Raw genomic sequence first — 23,234 nt, 5'->3', positions numbered from 1 at the left:
CTGGCCAGGTGGAGTGGTACCAGACTCATGTGAGCTACTTGGGAGGCAGAGGCAAGAGGATTACTGTTTGAGGCCAGTCTGGGCAAAGTCAGGGAGAGAGCCTATCTGGAAAACAAACAAATGACCAAAACAAAACAAAAACCCACCCTAAAAGCAAAGGGACTGTAGAGGGGGCTTAGGGGTAGTTTCTTTTCCTAGCTAGCCCGAGTATTTGAGTTCAACCACAAGAACAGAAGAAAGAAAGAAAAAGAGGAAGGCAGGCAGGCAAGCTGGGGTTTGTGAAAGTCTGGAGAGGAAAGGAAATAACCACACCAGACACCTGGCCTTGCATGTTGGCATGTCTGCCGGTCTTAGGAACCCCCCCCCCCGAGATTTCCTGTTGTTGCTTGATGGTTTTGCTTTCTGGGTTTTGTGTTGTTGTTTTCAGACAAGATCTTGCTATGAGGCCCAGCCATGTCTCGGACTGTGTGTCTGGGGGGGGGGGGTAGGGGGCTTGGGGGGGGGGTGACAGTTGATCTCAGAACCTCACACTCTCACTCACCTTTTCCTCTCAAGGCTCCACTCGCAATAGCTCCAATTTTGGCTTTTCTGCTGGTTCACTGGAGTTAAGAGTCTTACAGGTTTTCCTGCCGGGGCTGGCTTTGAACTAGCAGCCTCAGCTCTCAGCTTCCTGAGTAGCTAGGATGACAGGAGTGAGTCTGGGGCCTGGCTTCCAGAGTATTTTTGTTACAGTTGTCTTCTGCTATGTGGAGGTACACCATAGTAATTGCACAAAACCTCTTTCTTCCTGTAGGTTTAAAGCAATTTAGATCATCTAAACAAAACACAGTCAAAGTCAATAATGAGTCAAGCCGGTGTTGGTGGGATTGCCTTCCGTCTGGTGGTGTCAGGAGTGGACCCCTAGGGTCCACAGGATTTGTCAGCCTTTTTCTTTCCTCAGCTGTCCTTAAAGACAATCAAGAGCCCCAGATAGCCACCACAGGCTCTGGATTCATCGACAGCTGTCATTAAGTTTTCCCCTTGGGTCTCTGCTTCCCGCTGGCCTCTGAGTGGGGTCTTTCCTGTCTCCTGTGGTGTCCTTCTGGCAGGTACTCCATGAAGGCGGCTCTGGGCATCGTCCCCACCCCCTACCTGTCCCTCGGTGACCCCCACACCCCACCCCAGCAGCTAGAACCCTCTGGGTCGCTCCTGCCTGCACAACCCCGGATAGACACCAGGGGGCGGTGTGGGCCCGCGCTCCCGCGGGTCGCTCCAAGCATCAACCAGGGTGCTCGCCTCAGCCAGGCTGTGGGGGAGTGGGGGGTGGGGGAGAGACACGGACCAGGACACAGCCGCCCTCGGCCTGATCGCTAGGGATGGGTTCGCCTCCACCATCAGCCCAACGACGACAAGAGGGTGCCGGCCTGACTTTTCTGGTTCTCCATGTCCCCGGTGGCCTCACGATGTGATTAAATTTTTAAAAATTTATTTATTTATTTATTGGTGTCAGTTCTGGGGCTTGAACTCAGGGCCTGGGCACTGTCCCTGAGCTGCTTTTGCTCAAGGCTAGCACGACACCACTTGAGCCACAGCACCACTTCCAGCTTTTTCTGTGTATGTGGTGCTGAGGAATCGAACCTAGGGTTTCATGCGCGTGAGGTAAGCACTCTACCTCAAAGCCACATTCCCAGCCCAACAATTTTTTAAAAAGATGTTTTCCAACTGAGCAACTTAATTTTTTTTGCAAATTCTTTATTGTGATTAAGTGATTACATAATTTCAAAAATTTCACAGTGTTGTGGGATAGTGATGCTTAAAGTCACAAACACATCCTAACTTTCATATGGCAAATGGTCTATTGTGGTCTATAACATTTATGAGTTCTATGAGCTTTAACAATAGTTATTTCTTCCACATTGGGTGATGTGTACATTTCTTTCCTTTTGCATAGTGTCAGCTGTTCCCTCTTTCCCACTCGTTCCCTCCCTCCCATCACTGCCATTGAGTTGCTTAGTTCATTCTGATCAATGTCCAGTGCAGCTGATGGGTCCCACTGTTGTGTGTTTTTCCTGATTCCCTTTAGTTCTGTGTCCTCCTCCTAGTTTCCCTCCATTGTGCACATATATACCATATTTGTGATCAGAAGCATGGGGTTATTTGGTCATGATTCAAACATGACTGGAGGTCCTTTGTTTCTCAAGTCTTGTTAACTTTGTTGTATCACCTTACCTTTTAGATTTAATATCTGCTTATCAGGGAGACCATGTGCCATTTGTCTCTTTGCTCTTGGCTTACCTCACTCAACATGATTTCCTCTAGTTCCATTTCCCTGCAAATGCCATTATTTTGTCCTTTCTAGTGGATGCATAATATTCCTTTGTGTATAGATACCACAATTTTTGGATCCATTCATTTGTGATGGGGCATCTGGATTGTTTATATATCCTGGCTATTGTAAACAGAGCTGCAATAAACATCGAGATGCATGTGTCTTTGTATCCTGGTTCCTGTTGTTCAGGGTAGATGCCTAGGAGTGGTATGGCTGGGTCATAGAGGAGGTCAGTATTTAGCTTTCTGAGAACCCTCCATACTGCTTTCCAAAGTGGTTGTGTAAGTGTACATTCCCACCAGCAGTGAAATAGGGTTCTTCTTTCTCTGCATCCCCTCCAGGATTTGTCATTGGCTGACCTTAGGATGTGGGCCATTCTGACTGGGGTAAGGTGGTATCTCAGGGTTGTCTTTATTTGCATTTCCTTTACAACCAGGGATGGTGAACATTTCCTCATGTGTTTCTTTCAGCCAACTTTAACTCTCTTTTCTTTTTATTGGCTGACATCAACACTCAAACTCGATGCCTGACACTCATTGGCTGGAGCTCAATCTACTGAGCCAAGACTCCAAAACCCCGATTTTTAGTTTTAATTAAAAAGGACTATTGTCTAGCCGGGGCGCTGGTGGCTCACGCCTGTAATCCTAGCTACTCAGGAGGCTGAGATCTGAGGATCGCGGTTCAAAGCCAGCCCGGGCAGGAGAGACCGTGTGACTCCTATCTCCAATAAACCACCAGAAAACCGGAAGTGGCGCTGTAGCTCAAGTGGTAGAGCGCTCGCCTTGAGCTGAAGAGCTGAGGGACAGCGCTCAGGCCCAGAGTTCAAGCCCCACGACCGACAAAAAAAAAAAAAAAAAAGGACTATTGTCTATGTGTTACCAGCATCCCAGGATACTTGGTGATTTCCTCCCCTCGTTAATGATGATTAAACAAGCAGCCTCTACGACTCACTTGATAGGCAATGCTCAACCCCTGACACCACCCCCACCCCCAGGCAAGCCTTAGTGGGGATTTGAACTCAGATCTTGAGTTCACAACACAGTAACCCGCACAGACCCCTCTCTCAGGGCGTTACTTTTGCTGCATTCTCATTGGCGGGAACCTAGTCACGCGATCGTGATCGTACCTAGCTACACACTCCTCTGAGAAATGTAGTCTATTTATGCACCCAAGGACACGGGATGGTTTTTGGTGAATGCTCAGCTAGGTGGTGCACAGCTGTAATCCCAGCACTCAGGAAAGCTGAAGCCGGAGGATCGAGTTCCAGGCCGCTTGGGCTGCCATGCGAGACCCTGTCTCATAAAGTCTCACGCACCTTTGGAAAAAAATAGTCCGCATGGGCTCAACGGTAGTGCATTTGTCTAATCTGAGAAGGGTCCGGTGGGTCCAATTTTCAACCGTGAAAAAAAAAAATTAACCAATCGACCAATCAAAAGCATGCACATACGCTGACGAACACCAGATTATTGAAGTGGGGGGGATTTTGGACAAATTTTCACCTATCTGCGCCAGTATTCGGACACTATGCTCAAGGCCCCAGATTCAATCCCTAGGATTACAAAAAAAAAAAAAAAAAAATCGTGCCCCATACGTGTCATTTAACTTGGCTAGAACCTAAAACCAACATGCAAAAGACAGAAAACAAAGACGGAAATCAACTTCCAAAACGGTGCCGTGGGGAAAGCCTCCAGGGTGAGAAGGTTTTCCTGAGTAAATCTCTGGCCGCGAGCCCCGGGGAGTGCACGGACGGCGGACGAGCCTCAGGGGTCTCGGGAGGGATCGGGGGGGGGCTAGGGGGGGGCCGGCCCACGGCTCAGCACCAGGCTGAAGCCCGGGGAGCGCAACGCCGCTCCAGGGTCGCCGGCCGCACCGGCTTCCGGCGGGCGCACCACTTCCGGGAGGGGCCGTCCGCGGCGCCCAGGCGGACCGGAAGTCCGTCACGTCTCACGACCCGCCCCCTTCCGGAACTGACGCTCGGCGGGGTTGCCGGAAGAAGTGGCGAAGTTACTTTTCCTCCTTTTTTTTTTTTTTTTTTTTTTCCTTTTGCCCCGTTGGGGTTCGAACCTAGGACTCGGCGTACTCTGCTGGACAAGCGCTCTACTTGCGAGCCAAGACCCCCCGAAGTGACTTTTTGGCGGGACGCAGTGTCGGTGGCGCATCAGGACCTGCGGGGAAGCCGAGCCCGGGGACCGAGGCAAGTGCACTGACGGGGAGGCGCGGGCAGAGCCGGGCCGGGCCCCCGCCGCGGCCCGCGCCGCTCCGCTCAGCCTCCGTCTCCCCGTTCCCTCCCTCTGCAGCTCCCGCCTCCCCTGGCTGTGGCTGGGGCACCGGGAGTAGGAGATCGCAGGAAAGACCGCCCGTGAGACCCCCGGCGCGCAGCCATGAGCCCCGCCTCCCGCTGGTGTTCGGAGAGGGGCGGGACCTGGAGCGAGGTGGGGGCGGGGCCTGCGGGAGATGGGCGGGGCCCGGTGCTGGAGCGGGTGGGGTCTGAGGGAGGTGGGTGGGGCCTGGAGGGAGGTGAAGGCCCGGCCTGAGGGAAGTGGGGTGGGACCTGAGGGGGTTAGATGTCAGAATGTATGTTGAGGGGCGCAAATGGAGTTGGACAAGTGCTGGGCAGGCCTGTAGTGGGACTGAGGCGGATCTTGGGAGGAGTGGGCTGGGACTCGGAAGGAAAGATGGGAGGAGCTTACAGGGGGAGATGGGATCAGAATGGTAGGGGGCTTCCTCAGAAGATGGGAGATGGAGTCTTAGTGAGGGTATGAGGTGGCAAACTTCGGGGGAGGGAGTGCTGGACAACAATATGATTGAAAGAGAATGGCTAGTACTTGGGGAAGGGGAGCAGGTGGGGCTTGAAGGACAGGGCCTGGGGCAGGACCAGGGGTTAAAACTGAGGTGACCTGGAGCAAAAGAGGCCAGGCATTGTTGAAATGGTTTGGAGAGGGTCCCTGTTGGCTTAGAGTTGGGGGTGGGGTTTCTTTAATACTTAAAAAGAAGAAAGAAGAAAAAAAAGTGTACAGGAGGTAAAGAGTAGTTCAGGTCCCCCTCAGGACCCGCACAGGCCTGACCTGGCCTGACCCATGGGGTTGGGCCAACCGCCCTAGAGTCTCAATCTCTGTATTCTGCAGGCTGCTCCGTGACCCCACCATGTCCTCCCCCACCACGAGTTCCCGGGACAAGCCCCTGCCTGGTGAGTGGCCCTCCTCCCCACTGGGCCCCCAGCACCTCCCAGTGACAAGAGAAACTCAGTGTTCCCTCCTTTGTGTCCTCTCTGTCCCAGGAAATGGCCCCCCTCAGCCCAGCACCTCCTCTTCTTCGCCAGCTATAAAGCAGGAGGGTCCTGAGCCATGGCCTGAGGGTCCAGTCCCCGATGTCCCAGGCACTGATGGGGCTGGCTCTGCCTGCACTGGGGGTGACGCAGAGCCCAAGGACAGGGGTATGAGAACCAGTGTGGGGATCCAGAAAGGGCTCTGGGAAGGGAGATGGAGGGGCTGTATTTTGGCTTTCCTTCATTTCTCTGATGCTGACTAGTTTGATTCATTCTCTGGGGTCTGCTAACTGGCCCGGCCATCTCCCTCCTCCTGCCCTCTGTGCTCTGCTTCTTGCCTTGGGCGCTCTCCTCCTCGTCCCTGCGGCCCTGTCTCAGGGCTTTGTGCACCCATTGCAGTCATTGTAGAAGCAGAGGAGGAGCCCGAGCGCAAGCGGAAGAAGGGCCCAGCCCCGAAGATGCTGGGCCATGAGCTGTGCCGCGTGTGCGGGGACAAGGCCTCCGGCTTCCACTACAACGTGCTCAGTTGTGAAGGTTGTAAGGGCTTCTTCCGGCGCAGCGTGGTCCACGGCGGAGCCGGGCGCTATGCCTGCCGGGGCAGCGGCACCTGCCAGATGGATGCCTTCATGCGGCGCAAGTGCCAGTTGTGCCGACTGCGCAAGTGCAAGGAGGCTGGGATGCGGGAGCAGTGTGAGTACCGGGAGGATGTCTGTGTGCCGCATGGTGTGGGGCAGGGCTTGATGAATGGGGTGGGCAGGAATGATGGTGAGTGCAGGGGCGGAGTTTAGAGGCAGGGACGCAGATGACCTGGGCCTCTACCCAGCCCACTGTCTCCCACAGGCGTCCTCTCTGAAGAACAGATCCGGAAGAAGAAGATCCAGAAACAGCAGCAGCAACAGCAGCTGCCACCGGTGGAGCCGTCGGGCAGCAGCTGCCCGACCCCTGGGCCTGGGGCTTCACCTGGTGGGTCCGAGGCCGGTAGCCAGGGCTCCGGGGAAGGCGAGGGCGTCCAGTTAACTGCAGCGCAGGAACTAATGATCCAGCAGTTGGTGGCTGCCCAGTTGCAGTGCAACAAACGCTCCTTCTCTGATCAGCCCAAAGTCACGGTACTGACCTTGCCACAGCCTCAGGGTTGCTGCCCTGTGGGCTAAAGTCAGGGAGGGGCCCAGCTCTTGAGAAAGTGCTCCGCTGGGGGAGGGAAGGGGGGAAGGGCCTGGGTGAGGACCCTCTCCCAGAGTGCAGGGGTCCCAGGAGTAACCTGGGTCTCCTGTGTCTCAGCCCTGGCCGCTGGGTGCAGACCCTCAGTCCCGAGACGCCCGCCAACAGCGCTTTGCCCACTTCACGGAGCTGGCCATCATCTCAGTCCAGGAGATCGTAGACTTTGCCAAGCAGGTGCCTGGTTTCCTGCAGCTGGGCCGGGAGGACCAGATCGCACTCCTGAAGGCATCTACCATTGAGGTAACCACCGGGCTGCCCTCTCCCAAATGTACACGGAACTGTGGAGGCGGCTTAGGGCAGAGCCTGGCTAGAGTGCAGAGCTAGCTCAGACCTTCCCACTATGGGTGCGACATGCCACAGGCAGTGACCAGATCATAAAAGGCTAGGACGAGCCTCCTGTGAGCCAGGGAGGGAAGGGGAAACGGAGCTGAGGCAGAGAATAATTGGGCTGGAGGTGCCCACATCAGAGAATGTGTCCAGAGGCTGTTGAGAGACGTTCACAGGCAGGTAGCAGCTAGTGAGTGCCAGCTAAACAGAACCACATGCCCCTGGTGTGGAATGGGAGGGGCACCCAAAGTTCTGTGTGGCAGAGGGGCAGGGGTTGATCCTGAGCAGAGGGAAAGCCCAGCCACTAAGGGACTGCCCTGAACTCCCCCCTCCACCAGATCATGCTGTTAGAAACGGCCCGGCGCTACAACCACGAGACGGAGTGCATCACCTTCCTGAAGGACTTCACTTACAGCAAGGACGACTTCCACCGCGCAGGTGCAAGGCTGCCAGGGGTTCTACGTCTCAGCCTGTGGCCTGCTGCACAGTGGGGCTGCATCAGCCCGGAGCTCTGCCACACTAGAGCATCTGGGTGGCAATTAGGAGCATTCCATTCTGTCCTAGGGCAAGCTGCTGGATCATCATCCCCCACTGGGAAGCTGTGTCGCTGCCTAGGCACAGGGCCATCCAGGCAGACAGCAGTGCAGTTGGACCTGGGAGTGAGCCACATGGCTGGGCGTGTGCAGAGACACTCCCTGCCCATCTTTATCTTTGGGGTTTTCCTTTTTTTTTTTTTTTTTGTCGGTCATGGGGCTTGAACTCTAGGCCTGGGTGCTGTGCCTCAGTTCTTTAGCTCAAGGCGAGTGCTCTACAATTTGAGCCGCAGCACTGCTTCCGGTTTTCGGAGTGATTTATTGGAGATAAGAGTCTCACGGACTTTCGTGCCTGGGCTGGCTTTGAACCATGATTTTCAGATCTCAGCCTCCTGAGTAGCTAGGATTATAGGCGTGAGCCACTAGCACCTGGCTTCCCTGAGCTTTTTTTGATCATTAGCACTCTGCCATTCTGAGCCACAGCTCCACTTCCAATTTTCCAGCAGTTCACTGGAGATATGAGGCTCATGGACTTTCCTGCCTGGGCTTGCTTTGAACAGCAATCCTTAGATCTCAGCCTCCTGAGTAGCTAGGATTATAGGCATGAGCCACTAGCACCTAGCCTATCCTTACGGTTTTCTCAGTAAGAAAAAGCTGCCTCCCCATCCCTCCCATGTATGAAATATACACTTGATTGTGAGTCAGCTCTAGGATCCCTCTGGGTATCCCCCCACTAAATCTCCTCACAGTCTCCTAGCTGGGGAGAAACCTGTGTTTCTCATCTGTCCCCCAAAGTCCCGCAGACTTTGCCTTATCAGTTGTTACCCCAGGTCTGGGCACACAGGAGGGGCTCATTTCTGTTTGATGGCTGAGTGAGCCTGGGTTTTACCTCCAGAGTGGTGGGGCCTCTGCTTGTCCCTGTGCTCCTGCCTTCTCGAAGAGGCAGGAGAGATGAGACTGCAGGCAGGAGTGAGGTGGGTGGGGTGGGTGGAGGATGCGGCACACACCCTTACCCTCATTCCACCACAACAGCAGGGTTTGTGGCATACTTGCTGTGTGCCAGGCACACCTACTGACCCCAGTGACAAGAGGGACAGGATTCCTGTCAGCGATGATGGGCCACTGTAGGCCCTGGGTGGGAAAGCCAGGGCCAGGTGCTGATGTGGCCTCACCCCCAACAGGCCTGCAGGTGGAGTTCATCAACCCCATATTTGAGTTCTCTCGGGCTATGCGTCGCCTGGGCCTGGACGATGCCGAGTATGCTCTGCTCATCGCCATCAACATCTTCTCCGCAGACCGGCCCAACGTGCAGGAGCCGCACCGCGTGGAGGAATTGCAGCAGCCCTATGTGGAGGCGCTGCTGTCCTACACGCGCATCAAGCGGCCACAGGTATGACCACAGGCAGCCTAGACACTGCCCCCTAGTGGGCAGCCAGCAGGTACCAGGTAGGACCCAGGGCTAGGCCAGGTGGGTCTATCCAGGGATCTGGCCAGCAGCTGCCCTCTGGTCCCGCCCTGCAGGACCAGCTCCGTTTCCCACGCATGCTGATGAAGCTGGTGAGCCTGCGCACGCTCAGCTCCGTCCACTCCGAGCAGGTCTTCGCCCTGCGGCTCCAGGACAAGAAGCTGCCGCCTCTGCTCTCAGAGATCTGGGACGTCCATGAGTAGGAGGCTGGCTGCCCTGGCCCCCACCTCGCCTGCCTGCACTTCCTCCTCCTGGGTGGAAGGACCCAGGCCAGGCCTCCACCTTCAGTATGCATCCCACATGGGGTCCCAACCTTCCAAGTCTTCCAGGAGGAGTGATGGGTCACAGGTTCCCAACCTCTGACCTTTCCCAGCTGCCCTCCCCGCCAGCTTACACCTCAAGCCCACCACGCAGTGCACCTTGAATGGAGGGAGGGGGGCTCCTGGCACCCCCAGCCCAGGAGACAATAGCCCCCCTCCCTCTGTTCCTTTTATTTAATAAAAACTAAAAACGAGGAAATAAAACGAGTACCCATCGGCCTTGCACTGAGCAGAGGAGAGGAGTGGGCTTCCCTGGGTGTGGGTGACATCAGTCCCTGAGTCTTGAGTGTACAGGCTGGCTGCTGGGGACCTTGGTGACAAGACCCCCCCACCAGGTGGCCAGCCGGCAAGGGGACTGGGGGGGACTGAGGGGGAGGAGAGGAGGATGCCTGCAACCGGCTGGCCTACCAGGTGAGGGCCTACGGGCCTGGGTGCAGAGTCCGAGGTGGTTCCCCTACAGGGGTGGGGGTCAGGGATGCACGGAGAGCCGGGCTGGACTCTAGAAGCCAGGCTAGTCACAAATGACCACCTTATCCCAAGTGGCTGCCCCACACGGTTGTACCCCTGGGGGAAACTGAGGCTGAGAACCCTGGCGGGGAGGCCCTGCGCTCATTAGTCGGGTCAGGCCGCAAGGCAGTGTACACCCGAGAATTCTCGGGATCGCGGCCTGGACCCGAGGCGGTGGGGCGCGGAGGGTGTGCGGACGCGGGAGGGCGAGGAAGCCGGCGGTGGGGGGGGGGCTGAGGCGTGAGGAGGAGGCCAGAGGGCGGGAGCGGGAGGTGGGGGCGGGAGCGGGGAGAGGGCCTGAGGAGGGAGAAGGAAGTAAGGGGGCGGGGTCGGGAGCCGGAGGGCGGGGCGCGCGGGCCGGAGGGGCCGGCAGCGCTGCTCCGCGGCGGGGCGTGGCCGTGGGGCGTCGTGAGGGGCGGGGTCATATCCTAAATTGGTCATGGGCGGGACTTATCTCATCCGAGGGGCGTGACCACGGCCGTGGGCGTGGCGTCGTCCTGTTTTCCCGGCGCGACGTTCCGCCGTTCTGGGCCTGCGCACGCTGGTGTCAGAGGTCGCGGCGGCGTACGCTGTGGCGGGAAACGCAGTTTGAAGCAGGTGAGTGGGGAAGGAGGGGGTTCGAGACTGCGGAACTGGGGCGCAGGTCCGAGAGTTCTTTCGGGGCTGGGGGGGGTTACATGAGACGGGGAAGCGGAAGGGACTCGGGGGCGCGTGCGTGGCAGGGCAGGGGCGGGTGGTCTGCGCGGGAACAGTCGGTGCGTGCGGGGATGGAGGCGGCCCCTCCGCGTGCGGGCGGGGCCGGGGGCCGCACTGCGCTAGGAGCCAGCCGAGGCGGTGGGCAGCCGCGGGCAGTGGGCGGGTCGGACCGGGCCGCCTTCTACTTCATACCAGGAGAACCAAGCCACGGTGGTCCGGACCGGCGCCCCCTGCTTCTCTAGCTGAAACGCCAGAGTCAGCTGCGGAGCAGGAACAGTCTGGTAGTCCGGAAAGAGCCGGGCAGAAGAGCCACTGGCAAGTGAAAAGGCCCTGAGGTAGGAAGGAAGCAGCTGTGCTGCAGCGGGAACAGGGGCGGGATGCACCTGCAGTTAGAGACCGGGGCCTGCCGGGCCGGTGAGCTGGAGTTGGTGCGGAGTGCAGATTGGCTTGTAGTCAAAGGTCCAGGACGTCTGTCTCCTGTTGTTTTGTGTTTGGTGTGCTGGAACTGGGCCTTGACTCTGTGCTCTCATTCTGCTCTTTCCTCTCACAGCTCTCTACAACTTGAGCTATGCCTCTACTTTTGGCGTTTTCCTGCTTCACTGGACTTAAGAGTCATGGACTTTCCGAGCCTTGAACTATGATCCTCAGATCTCAGCCTCCTTAGTAGCTAGGATTACAGGTGTGAGCCACTGTGCCTGACAATTTTTTTTTTTTGTATCCCAGGACCTTCTTGGAATCCTGCACCTCACATCATCATCACAGATTTTTCCTTTTCAGTTGTCACAGTGACAGTTGTATGTATGCCTAGCACAGCAGTTGCTAGGCTTCCATTTGGATTTGTTTCTGGGACTAGAATTGGGTCTAGAATTGTACTTAATAATACAAAGTGTGAAAACTGTAAGCACACCATCACACCCAAAGCTTTACTTCCTGAGCGGTTCCTCTGCACGGGCTTCCACATCTGCACACACAGTGTTCCTCCTTCCTTTACACGGCTCCTTACTACTGTGTTTTGTTTTGGCCCAGGTCTTGGGTCTTGAACTCTGGGCTTGGGTGCTGTTTCTGAGCTTCTTTTGCTCTAGGCCACATCTCTGATGGTGTTCCTTAGGTGTACTTTTGGTCAGGTCCCTTGTGGTAAAGTGCTTATGGTCAGTCTTTCTGCAGTGAATGTGCAGGGACCGTAGGGAGCAGCTTAGAGCAAGGTTACACGCAGTCTAGAGCAGGCGTGCGGGCTTTTCTGCTTTTCCTTCACTGGCTTGGCAAGAGCAGCTTTTTTCTTTTTCCTTTTTTTTTTGGTCAGTTGGGGGACTTGAACTCGGCTTGGGCGCTGTCCCTGAGCCTCTTTGTGCTCAAGGCTAGTGCTGTACCACTTAAGCCACAGCACCACTTTCTTTTTTTGGGGGGGGGGGAGGTTAATTAGAGATAAGAGTTTCACAGTGACTTTTCTTCAAACTACAATCCTTAGATCTCAGCCTCCTGAGTAGCTAGGATTACAGGCATGAGCCTCCTGCGCCCAGCTCCCAAAGCAGCTTTTAAGGCTCCCTCTCTCCCCCTCGTTCTAATCCCCCCTGAAAAGTAACTAAGCAGAAAAGTGCTGGGGGTATGGCTCCTGGGGTAGATCTCTTGCCTAGCACACATGGGGTCCTGAGCTCCATCCCCAGTTCTGGTCCCCATGGGTGCAGGTGGCTGTGAGGAAGACAGGAAGGGGGATCTGTCTGATCAGGACCCCAACAACTTGTCCAGCAGGATGGATGGCAAGCGGCGGCAAGGCCTGGGACCCGAGGTGCCCCCGAAGAAGGCACGAGGGGGCCTCTGGGACATGGATGAGCCCCCGCCATCCCAGTTTGAGGAGGACTTGGCGCTGCTGGAGGAGATGGAGGCGGAGCACAGGCTGCGGGAGCAGGAGGAAGAGCAGCTGCAGCAGGCCCTGGAGGGCACCCCAGATGGTGAGTTCTGGGCTGTGTTGTTCCCGCCCTTCCCCCAGTCCTCATCTGTCCCCATTGTGGCCTCAGGTGTCTTCAGTGAACTTCCACCCCATCCCCTGCTCCAAGTTGGAGTGGTTTGAGATGGGGGTCTCACGATGTGGCCCCCATTGCTGTAAAACTCTTAGACTCCAGGGATCCTCTAACTAAGCCTTCTGAGTTGCTGGGCCCCACTGTTCTCCAAAGTCCAGCTTTCTGAACCCCAGTCGCTCCTAAATCTCCCACCTGACCCATATCACCCCCTCCACCCGTAAATGGGGCCACTGCAGCGCCATGGGTGGTGGGGGAGGAGGGCAGTCACTTCTGGGGAGAACCATAATGCCATGGAACCCTGCTCCCTGCCCCATGCAGGCCAATCCCCCTCGACAGCTGTGGATCCCCGCTGGCTACGGCCCTCCCCACCCCCACTGGACCCGGAGACAGAGCCCCTCATCTTCCAGCAGCTGGAAATCGACCATTATGTGGGTGAGTTGGGGGAGGCAGTGTCGGGGCTGACCAGGGGCAGAGAGTAAGAAGCCAGGCCCCTGCCCCTGCTGTGCTGTGGGCAAAGGTGGTGGTAGCCGGGGCAGCCTGCCAAGCCACCCCACTGGGGCCTATCTCTCCGGGCGCTCACGTTCGTGATGCCACACACATGCTGACAGCCAGTTTGACTGGGATTTTTTTTTCCTGTTTGTATTTTGGCAGTGCTGGGATTTGAAGTCAGAGGCTCATGCTCTGCACTAAAGCTACACTTCCCGCTCCTTTTTGCTTTAGTGACTCATCAAGTAACAGCTCCTGCATTTGCCCAGAGCCTCTGATAACTATACTCATCTCTCTTTAGGTAGCTGTGATTATAGGCATACTTTACCATGTCCAGTTGGGTTTCTGAGATAAGGTCTCTCCAAGCCTGGGCTGGGCTTGAATCAGAATCTTCCTCTCTCTACTTCTAGGGTAACTGTGATTACAAGTATGAGCCACCAAGCTTGGCCTGTGGTCTATGTGTTTCTGCTGCAGTACGCAGCCGGGGTGGACTAGCGCTCTGGTCGGGGGGAGCCTAGTAGTTGCGGGCTTGGGAGTGGCCAGCTGCAGGAGTGGACCTCAGGAGAGCTTCACAGGACCTCAGGGTTCCCTGCCTTGCTCTCTGACACCCCCCTCCAGGCCCAGCACGACCCCTGCCAGGGGGACCCCCACCCTCCCGCGGCTCCGTGCCTGTGCTCCGTGCCTTTGGGGTCACCGATGAGGGCGTGTCTGTGTGCTGCCATATCCATGGCTTCGCACCCTACTTCTATACCCCTGCACCTCCTGGTGAGTGTGCCCCTGACCTGGGGAACCCCCCCTCACCCCCTGTCCAGGCCTTGCGGGCCCTGGCTCTGACCGGCCTCTTCCATCCCAGGTTTTGGCACTGAGCATCTGAGTGAGCTGCAGCGAGAGCTGAGCACGGCCATCAGCCGGGACCAGCGCGGGGGCGCGCAGCTCACCGGGCCCCCTGTGCTGGCCGTGGAGCTGTGCTCCCGGGAGAGTGAGTGTGGGGTCCTCCAGCTCGGGCCCCTGCGGGGACAGGGGTAGGGGGGTAACGTGCTGGCTGGTGCCAGCTTCCCGTTATCCACAGGCATGTTCGGGTACCACGGACACGGCCCCACCCCGTTCCTGCGCATCACCCTGGCCCTGCCCCGCCTCGTGGCACCTGCCCGCCGCCTCCTGGAGCAGGGCGTCCGCGTGCCAGGCCTGGGTACCCCCAGCTTTGCGCCCTATGAGGCCAACGTGGACTTTGAGATTCGGTGTGGCCCCGGCCCCTGCCCACCCCCTCTTACCCTTTCCCTCCCCCCCGCCCCCCCCCCCCCATGTCCGTCTCCCCACTGACCTGATGCCCGCCATCCAGGTTCATGGTAGACACAGACATTGTCGGCTGCAACTGGCTGGAGCTCCCACCTGGGAAGTACTTCCTGCGACCTACCGAGAAGGTAGGGGTCTCCCTGGAAGGGGGCTGCTCCCCAGAACCCCTGCTGTCACTAACACGCACCCCCCCCCCCCCCAGGCCACCTTGTGTCAGCTAGAAGCCGATGTGCTGTGGACAGATGTGGTGAGCCACCCCCCCGAGGGGCCGTGGCAGCGCCTTGCGCCCCTGCGCGTGCTCAGCTTTGACATCGAGTGTGCGGGCCGCAAAGGTCTGCTCCCCTCCCCTCCCCTCCCCTTCCTTCCCCTTTCCTCCCTTCTCCTGTCAGTGGACAGAGTCAGTCCAGGGGACTGCCAGTGCAAAGGCCCTGCACTCTCCTGGCCTGTGTGTCTGGTATGGAAGGAGCAGGGGTGGTGGGAGGGACGGAACCATGGATGGACGGAGGGGGCTAGACATGCAGCCACCTAGGGTGTTGTGAGGGAGAGGCAGCAGTCAGGCCTTGCACCCCTCTCCTGCCTCCCCTCCTCTGCAGGCATCTTCCCTGAGCCTGAGCGGGACCCCGTGATCCAGATCTGCTCCCTGGGCCTGCGCTGGGGTGAGGCAGAGCCCTTCCTTCGCCTGGCGCTCACCCTGCGGCCCTGCGCCCCCATCCTGGGTGCCAAGGTGCAGAGCTACGAGCGCGAAGAGGACCTGCTGCAGGTGACACCCCTTCTGTCCCCAATAACCAGCCAGGCCATGGGACGCTGAGAGGGCTTCAGGAACACTGTGGACATTGTGGTGTCTGGGGCAGAAAGCTAGGCTGACGCTTCACATTCTGCCCCCAGGCCTGGGCCACCTTCGTCCGCAACATGGACCCCGATGTTATCACGGGCTACAACATTCAGAACTTCGACCTCCCCTACCTCATCTCAAGGGCCCAGACCCTCAAGGTGAGGCCCGTGCTAGTGGACAGGCTCCCGGTGCCTGTGGATCGGTGAATCTGTGCCCAAGTCCTGGCCAGCCCAAGTCCTGGCCAGCCCTGCCCTGCTCAAAGTCCCCTTGGGACAGGAGGGCGTTGCCACTAGATGGAAAAGTCCTTGTGTCAGAAGTCTGGCCCTTAGCACGCAGGGGTTCCATAAGCCCTTGTGTCCAGTCCTAGCCCTAGAACTACTAGCAAGAACTGGGTGAGGTATATTCTTGTAATCCCAGCGTGCAGGAACCAGGAAGCAGGATTGAATTGATCCAGGGTGGGAATTCACCATCCTTCACCCCCTCCCTGCCTTGCCGGAATGAACTAGATCTGTTCCTGGGGGGTGGAGGGGGGAGTGTCACGGTGTCTGCCCCAGCAGGCCTCACTCTTGACCCACACCTGGTCATCTGCTTGTCTTTCACATATCTTTCCTCAGCCTATCTATCACACTTGGCCCTTTCTCCTTCTTTTCTTTGTGGCAGCATTGGGAAGGTGACTCTGGCAGAGTGCTTGCCTCGCATGCAGGAAGCCCTGGGTTCGATTCCTCAGTGCCACATACACAGAAAATGCTGGAAGTGGCACTGTGGCTCAAGTGGTAAAGTGCTAGCCTTGAGCAAAAGAAGCTCAGGGACAGTGCCTAGGCCCTGAGCTCAAGCCCCAACACTAGCAAAAATAATAGTAAAGAAAAAGTTAAACTTGGCCTCCAGCTTGCTGCGCAGGTGCTCTACCATTTTAGTTGTAAACTTTTATTTTCTTTCTTTTTATTTACTTACTTATTTTGTTGGTCACGGGGTTTGAACTTGGGGCCTGGCCTCTCTCTGAGCTCTTTTGCTCAGTGGCTCTGCCACTGAGCCACAGCACCACTTCTGGTTTTCTGGTGGTTAATTGGAGATAAGAGCCTTGTAAACTTTGTGCCTGGGCCGGTGTGTGCCCAAGCCACGGTGTCCCACCAGCCTGCAGCTGCTGGTGCCCAGCTCTCATCCACTCCCACCTGCTCAGCTCCCACCTGAGCACCCCTCATCCATAGCTCCCCATCACACCTGGGCGCTGCTTTTGTCCCTGGTCTCCATCCCACTCCGGCCCAGCTGCCTGGATGCACCACCCAGCAGCTGCTACACTGGGGCCCTCTCCCCACCCTGTGCCCTGGCACTGCCAGCATTGCCCAGCCCTGCGTCCCCCCAGGTGCAGTCCTTCTCCTTGCTGGGCCGAGTGGCTGGCCTCCGCTCCAACATCCGGGACTCCTCATTCCAGTCAAAGCAGATGGGCAGGCGGGACAGCAAGGTGGTCAGCATGGTGGGCCGCGTGCAGATGGACATGCTGCAGGTGTGGGGCATGGTGGGGGTGTGGGGGGCAGGGCGAGGGTGGGGGGCGCCCACTTGGCCTGTGCCCAGCAATGGCGTTGTTGCCCACCCAGGTGCTGCTCCGGGAGTACAAGCTGCGTTCCTACACACTCAACGCCGTGAGCTTCCACTTCCTGGGTGAGCAGAAGGAGGACGTGCAGCACAGCATCATCACTGACCTACAGGTGCCCACCTCTCACCTGCCCACCCCTGACCTTGAGCCTGACCTTGACCCCAACCTCTGACCTTTTACCTTGATCTCAGTCTCTGTATTCCCTGATGGCAGTCTCCCCTGACCTCACCTCCAAGACGTCTTGCACCCCAAAGTCTTGACCTTACATGTCCCTAATCCTCCTGACCTCTGGGCCTCGCTTTGACCTGCCTCCACCTCACCTGACTTCTTGATCTCAGTGCCACCATCTTGCCCTGACCGCTGCCCTCCCGACCTCTGTCCCAGCCTCCCCCACTTCCATCCCCACCCACGTCCTCCCAGCCCCGCGTGACCGGGCTGCCCTGTGGGTGTTGTGTGTCTGTAGAATGGGAACGAGCAGACGCGCCGGCGGCTGGCCGTGTACTGCCTGAAGGACGCCTTCCTGCCGCTGCGGCTGCTCGAGCGGCTCATGGTGCTGGTGAATGCTGTGGAGATGGCACGCGTCACCGGTGTGCCCCTGGGCTACCTGCTCACCCGGGGCCAGCAGGTCAAGGTCGTGTCCCAGCTGCTGCGGCAGGTGAGGGGCGCGGCCGGGGCACTGGGGCGGCCGTCCCTGCCGCGCGTCCCCGCGCCCCTCACCGCCTGTGCCCCCAGGCGCGGTGTCAGGGGCTGCTGATGCCCGTGGTGAAGACGGAGGGCGGCGAGGACTACACGGGGGCCACCGTCATCGAACCCCTCAAAGGGTGAGGCCCCGGGATGAGACCAGGGGGCCGTGAGCGGGACGCCCCAGCCCTGACCCCACCCGGCCTCCCCAGGTACTATGACGTGCCCATCGCCACGCTGGACTTCTCCTCGCTGTACCCATCCATCATGATGGCCCACAACCTGTGCTACACCACGCTCCTGCGGCCCGGGGCCGCGCAGAAGCTTGGGTACGGCTCCCCTGCTGCAAGCCTGGCAGGCCCAGAAAGCTTGTGGGTGGCAGGGGGAGGATGGGTACCCCAACAACACCCCACCAGCTGCCCACCACCTCCCCAGCCTGGCTGCAGACCAGTTCATCAGGACACCCACCGGGGACGAGTTCGTGAAGGCGTCCGTGCGGAAGGGGCTGCTGCCCCAGATCCTCGAGAATCTGCTCAGCGCCCGCAAGAGGTGGGCGGGGGGCCCCCACCCTTGCCTGGCCACGCCCATGGAGGCCTGGTCCTGCCTCACCGCAACTGCCTGTGCGCCTGCCTGTGCGCGCTAGGCCTCATGCCATGCATAGCTCCCCCGCCATACGTGGCACCACAGCCAGTGCCCAGAAGCCGGGGCGCTGCAGCCTTCACCCCACCTTTCCCCGCTCCTAGGGCCAAGGCTGAGTTGGCTCAGGAGACAGATCCACTGCGCCGGCAGGTCCTGGACGGGCGGCAGCTGGCACTGAAAGTGAGCGCCAACTCTGTGTACGGCTTCACCGGGGCTCAGGTGGGCAAGTTGCCATGCCTGGAGATCTCACAGGTGAGCCCTGCCACCCCAGCAGGAAGGAGGGCACGGGCTGCTCAGTGTCCCCCCACTCTGGGCCTGGGCTGTGTGGGGTCACCCAGTATCTGAGCATGGGCTGTGGGGGGGGTCACCCCACCTCTGGGCATCTGGTGTAAGGCTGCTAGGGAGGCCCAAGCTCTTGGCCGGTTGTTCCAACAAAGACATTGAGCTTGTGTTGTGGGTCAGGCTTTGCTCTGCACCCCAGGAGGACAAGAGTGACCAAACAGCTGTGTCCTGGCGAGGCTCCCTCGGAATGGAGCGGGACACTCATGACAACAGGACTTGCTCGGGGGCAGGCGGTGGAGTGGACAGAGGGCGAGACTGAGCAGCAGGATTGGATGCAGTTGTCACGGGAAGCGTGTACAGCTTTGTGAGCAGTTAGGAATTATGCACAGCTGGGCGCTGGTGGCTCATGCCTGTAATCCTAGCTACTCAGGAGGCTCACAGTTCAAAGCCAGCCCGGGAAGGAAAGTCTGTGAGACTCATCTCCAATTAACCACCAGAAAACCAGAAGTGGTGCCAAGGCTCAAGGTAGAGCGCTCATCTTGAGCTGAAGAGCACAAGGACAGCGCCCAGGCCCAGAGTTCAAGCCCCACGATTGACAAAAAAAAAAAAAAATTATTAAAACATAGCCCCAACCAAGACCACAGTGCACACCATGGCGGCAGGGCGCGGGTCCCTGGCGTCCTGTCTCAGGACACACAGGGTAGCACAGCCAGGAGGCTGCCAGTCACAGAGCCTCGGTCTTCTAGGTCCATCCCATGGGCAGCGCCAGGGCCTGACCACGGTGAGCACATGCTGAGTCCCCATTCCCAGCCCAGCCAGCTTGAGGGTGCAGTGTCATCAACTGTGTCCCTTAAAGGGACATGAGTGGAAGCGGAGGAGGGGCCACGCCACGTGGATTTGAGCACGTGTGTCAGCATGCCACGTGGGTGTGAGCTAATGAGATGACCGGCGCAGGGAGCAAACGGGAGAGCTGCTCTCCTGTTGGAGTCCCAGTGCCCCGCACCCCACCCCTGCTCCTGCTCCTCTCGTGTGAAGTGAGGAGAGTGGCCGCAGATGGGGCAGCAGCCATGTAGGTGTGTGTGCCAGTGCATGCGCAGGACCCCACCCCCACATCCCCCTTCCCAACAGAGTGTCACCGGCTTCGGGCGGCAGATGATTGAGAAGACCAAGCAGCTGGTGGAGTCCAAGTACACCACGGACAACGGCTACAGCGCCAATGCCAAGGTGAGGACCCCCGCCCTGGGCAGGGAGCTGGCCTGCATCCCCCTCGCCTGCTCCGCTGGGGGGCACCTGCCTGGGTTGGAGGGTGGACCCAGTCGGTCACGTGTGTCCCTCCAGGTGGTATACGGCGACACGGACTCAGTCATGTGCCGGTTCGGCGTGTCCTCAGTGGCCGAGGCCATGGCCCTGGGGCGTGAGGCTGCTGACTGGGTATCCGGTCACTTCCCATCCCCCATCCGGCTGGAGTTTGAGAAGGTTTGTTCCTGACCGCTGGGCGGCCATGTGGGCCTGGCCAGTTTGGGGTCATCTAGTTCTTGGGTATTCTCAAGATTTGAGTCTGCAGTAGTATGGGGTCCCCTGGTCTGTCCCCTGCTCTGGGAGGCCCCACTCCTCAAGGCCTGTCCGTGTTAGGGTGCCCTAGGTGCCTCTTCTTCAGCACTGGGGGCTGGGATTGGGAAATGCTCCTCTGGGATTAGAAAGGCAAGGACAGAAATGGCGGTTTGAAGAGCCCACCACGGTGCCCCTGCATGGGTGTTTGGGGGCCCTGGCCACAGCTCATCCTGGCCATGGCCTCCTTTGTGGGGTGCCAGGGCTCCCAGCTCCACATCCCCTCAGCCTGCTGTCTCCCCAGACCACCCTAAGTGGGGGACCATCCTGGGGTCTGTTTTGCTGGGATTCGGGGTTTCCCTCACCGCCTTCATCCTGCATCTGAGGAGCGGTTGTTGCCTCGCGTGAGGGGCTTCTCAGGAGTGAGGGGGGACCTGCAGTCTCAGGGGTCCCCAACTGAACCCCTCCCAGGTCTATTTCCCCTACCTGCTCATCAGCAAGAAGCGCTATGCGGGTCTGCTCTTCTCCTCGCGCCCCGACGCCCACGACCGCATGGACTGCAAGGGCCTGGAGGCTGTGCGCAGGGACAACTGCCCCCTGGTGGCCAACCTCGTCACTGCCTCCCTGCGCCGCCTGCTCGTGGACAGGTGTGTCCCACATGCGTCATCACCACCACCCCCCTCCCCATCCAGCTTCCTCCCTCAGACACAGGTCCAGGCCCCAACCTCCTCCTTCACACCCAGGGGTCTGAGCTGCAGCTACCATCATCTTGTGGGGACAATGAGTTCAGGCCCTGACACTTGCAGTGTGGCCGCCGCCCTGCCCCTACCCCCCAGCTTAGCCCACAGCCCAGCCTGGCTCTGGACAGCTCTGCTGTCGCCCCCCAGAGACCCCGAGGGTGCCGTAGCCCATGCCAAGGACGTCATCTCAGACCTGCTGTGCAACCGCATCGACATCTCACAGCTGGTCATCACCAAGGAGCTGACCCGTGCTACGGCCGACTATGCGGGAAAGCAGGCCCACGTGGAGCTGGCTGAGAGGTGCAGGGAAGGGGGGACCTTGGCCTACAGCCTCCAGTCCTGGCAGCTGTGCCCGCCACAGCCCACAGCCATGCCCACTCTCCTGCAGGATGAGGAAGCGTGACCCCGGGAGCGCGCCCAGCCTGGGGGACCGTGTCCCCTACGTCATCATCGGTGCAGCCAAGGGCGTGGCCGCCTACATGAAGTCTGAGGTGAGCCCACCTGCCCCTCTCTCCCCCTCCCCCCCGCCCCCGTGGCCCCTGCCCCTCGTGACCTCTGATCCCTGCAGGACCCCCTGTTCGTGCTGGAGCACAGCCTGCCCATCGACACGCAGTACTACCTGGAGCAGCAGCTGGCCAAGCCGCTCACGCGCATCTTCGAGCCCATCCTGGGCGAGGGCCGCGCCGAGGCCGTGCTGCTGCGTGCGTGGAGGGGGGGTACTGAAGGGGGGGGCACTGGGGGTTACTGAGAGGAGAAGCTGGTCCCTCATGCCCCACCCTTGTGCAGGGGGCGACCACACACGCTGCAAGACGGTGCTTACCGGCAAGGTGGGCGGCCTCCTGGCCTTCGCCACACGGCGGGTTTGCTGCATTGGCTGCCGCACGGTGCTCAGCCATCAGGGTGAGACCTCGGCCCGCGCCCTCCTCGGGGTCCCTGCCCGCCCCGGGGTTCCCCAGGGGAGTTTTCCCCCCCGTACACACTCGCACCCTTGTTCTCCAGCCTGCAGGGACTTTTCAGAGGCCGGGCAGGGAAGGGCGGGGGGGGGGGGGGCCAGCCCAGCTCAGCCCCAGTCACCCCCAAATCACCCAACCCCCCTACCCCAGGAGCTGTGTGCAAGTTTTGCCAGCCCCGAGAGTCAGAGCTGTATCAGAAGGAGGTGAGGGGCACCGGTGGGGCGCAGGGGTGGGGTGGAGGGGTGGGGGGCGCTCGGCTGTGCTCAACCGGGCTGTCCCCAGGTGTCACACCTGAATGCCCTGGAGGAGCGCTTTTCCCGTCTCTGGACGCAGTGCCAGCGCTGCCAGGGCAGCCTGCACGAGGACGTCATCTGCACCAGGTGCACCCCGCCCCCTACTATCCCCCCAGGACCCTGGCTGCACAGCCTGCACGGCAGGGTGGGCCCCGGGCCTGCAGGAAATGGCTCCCCCCCCTGCCACAACCCCAGGGTGGGGCCGGCTTTCCCCAGGGAACGGGTGGGCGGGGCGGGTTCCCACGCCAGGTGACAGGTGATATACGGCCACCTCAGAGCCCAGAGTGCCCGCTGTTATCTGCCCCCTTCCCCCCTGGGCAAACAGCCCCCTCCCCTCGGGGTGGGCAGCTGGCAGGGGCCAAAGTCCTGGGAACCGCCCGGCCCTGCCCCGTGCCCCCAGGCCCAGCCTGACCGCCATCATCACCCCCACAGCCGGGACTGCCCCATCTTCTACATGCGCAAGAAGGTGCGTAAGGACCTGGAGGAGCAGGAGCAGCTGCTGCGCCGCTTTGGGCCGCCGGGGCCTGAGGCCTGGTGACCCACTGCTGCTTGGGCCAGGGGAATAAAGCTCAACATCTCTCGCTACGGGCTGTGTCGTGCATGGTCTCTGGGGGGAACGTGGTCCAGCATCATCAGCCCAGGCCCCCCTGCCCCCCCTACCCGGGCTCCTAGGCTCCCCTTGGGCCTGTAGGCCTGGTATGCCTGTTCCCCTACTGCCTTTCTGGGGGGGCAGTGGCCACTGCTGTACCAGGTGCTCACTTGATTTTTCCAAGCCCCGGGGCAGCCCCGGCCCCCCAAGCTTCCACTCCATGCCATCCCCAGGGGACCCCACCCACCCCCTGCCACTTCCCACCCACAGAGCTTTCCACCTCCCGTGATGATGGTCGGCCTTAGCCGGGGATCCCCATTGCCCTGGCCAGACCCCTGCCGTTCCCCCATTAGCCATCCCCTCCCCCTCCCCTCCCCTCCATGGTCAGCTTCAGTCTGTCCTCCCCCGCCTCCCCCCACCATGGTGCTTGTGCAGACCCCCGTCCCCCTCCCCGGTTCTCATGGTCAGCTTCAGTGCCCCAGCCCAGTGCCCATGCAGACCTCCACTGTTCCCCCACTCCTGGTCCTCATGGTCAGCTAGGTCCCCCAGGCACACCCAGGCCCCGTGTCTCCGTCAGACATCACCCGCTGCAGCCAGGCAAACACTTCCTCAGCACACCCACTGCCTACACCCCTCCCAGCACCCCTCAGGGC

The 23,234-nt window shown here is 59.5% G+C and overlaps 2 protein-coding genes across 2 annotated transcripts; both read left to right on the top strand.

The window, feature by feature from the left end:
• The first annotated feature begins 4,609 nt into the window (after positions 1-4,609).
• On the top strand, positions 4,610-9,640 carry Nr1h2 (nuclear receptor subfamily 1 group H member 2). Its single transcript, XM_042700155.1, has 9 exons — positions 4,610-4,740; positions 5,434-5,495; positions 5,586-5,741; positions 5,973-6,263; positions 6,414-6,679; positions 6,852-7,031; positions 7,457-7,556; positions 8,833-9,041; positions 9,173-9,640. The coding sequence occupies exons 2-9, from the start codon at positions 5,453-5,455 to the stop codon at positions 9,317-9,319; spliced, it is 1,392 nt and encodes a 463-aa protein (XP_042556089.1). The 5' UTR covers positions 4,610-4,740; positions 5,434-5,452; the 3' UTR covers positions 9,320-9,640.
• A 797-nt stretch (positions 9,641-10,437) lies between these two features.
• Pold1 (DNA polymerase delta 1, catalytic subunit) lies at positions 10,438-22,577 on the top strand. The gene is made up of 28 exons (XM_042700129.1): positions 10,438-10,540; positions 10,835-10,974; positions 12,386-12,585; positions 12,973-13,086; positions 13,759-13,905; positions 13,994-14,119; positions 14,210-14,378; positions 14,480-14,561; positions 14,636-14,765; positions 15,027-15,193; positions 15,319-15,423; positions 16,626-16,766; positions 16,858-16,968; positions 17,320-17,511; positions 17,589-17,677; positions 17,750-17,866; positions 17,973-18,086; positions 18,281-18,428; positions 19,587-19,682; positions 19,797-19,934; positions 20,478-20,653; positions 20,894-21,046; positions 21,135-21,237; positions 21,315-21,447; positions 21,533-21,646; positions 21,850-21,902; positions 21,982-22,079; positions 22,425-22,577. Exons 3-28 carry the CDS (start codon positions 12,387-12,389, stop codon positions 22,528-22,530), a joined length of 3,321 nt encoding a protein of 1,106 aa, XP_042556063.1. The 5' UTR covers positions 10,438-10,540; positions 10,835-10,974; position 12,386; the 3' UTR covers positions 22,531-22,577.
• Positions 22,578-23,234: the final 657 nt, after the last annotated feature.

This window comes from Dipodomys spectabilis, unplaced genomic scaffold, assembly GCF_019054845.1.
Source record: "Dipodomys spectabilis isolate Male_0828 unplaced genomic scaffold, ASM1905484v1 ptg000266l, whole genome shotgun sequence".
Lineage (NCBI taxonomy): Eukaryota > Metazoa > Chordata > Mammalia > Rodentia > Heteromyidae > Dipodomys > Dipodomys spectabilis.
The sequence above is the reverse complement of the archived record's forward strand: the minus strand, read 5'-3'. Positions and strand labels throughout refer to the sequence as shown.

What these genes read in the sequence shown, in the direction of transcription:
- Nr1h2 (XM_042700155.1), top strand. Translation starts at nt 5,453, where the DNA reads ATGTCCTCCCCCACCACGAGTTCCCGGGACAAGCCCCTGCCTG. An exon ending in GGCTGGGATGCGGGAGCAGT is followed by an intron (nt 6,264 to 6,413) that starts GTGAGTACCGGG and finishes TGTCTCCCACAG; the next exon opens with GCGTCCTCTCTGAAGAACAG. An exon ending in TGAAGGCATCTACCATTGAG is followed by an intron (nt 7,032 to 7,456) that starts GTAACCACCGGG and finishes CCCCTCCACCAG; the next exon opens with ATCATGCTGTTAGAAACGGC.
- Pold1 (XM_042700129.1), top strand. Translation starts at nt 12,387, where the DNA reads ATGGATGGCAAGCGGCGGCAAGGCCTGGGACCCGAGGTGCCCCCGAAG. An exon ending in CTATACCCCTGCACCTCCTG is followed by an intron (nt 13,906 to 13,993) that starts GTGAGTGTGCCC and finishes CTTCCATCCCAG; the next exon opens with GTTTTGGCACTGAGCATCTG. An exon ending in AACGTGGACTTTGAGATTCG is followed by an intron (nt 14,379 to 14,479) that starts GTGTGGCCCCGG and finishes CCCGCCATCCAG; the next exon opens with GTTCATGGTAGACACAGACA.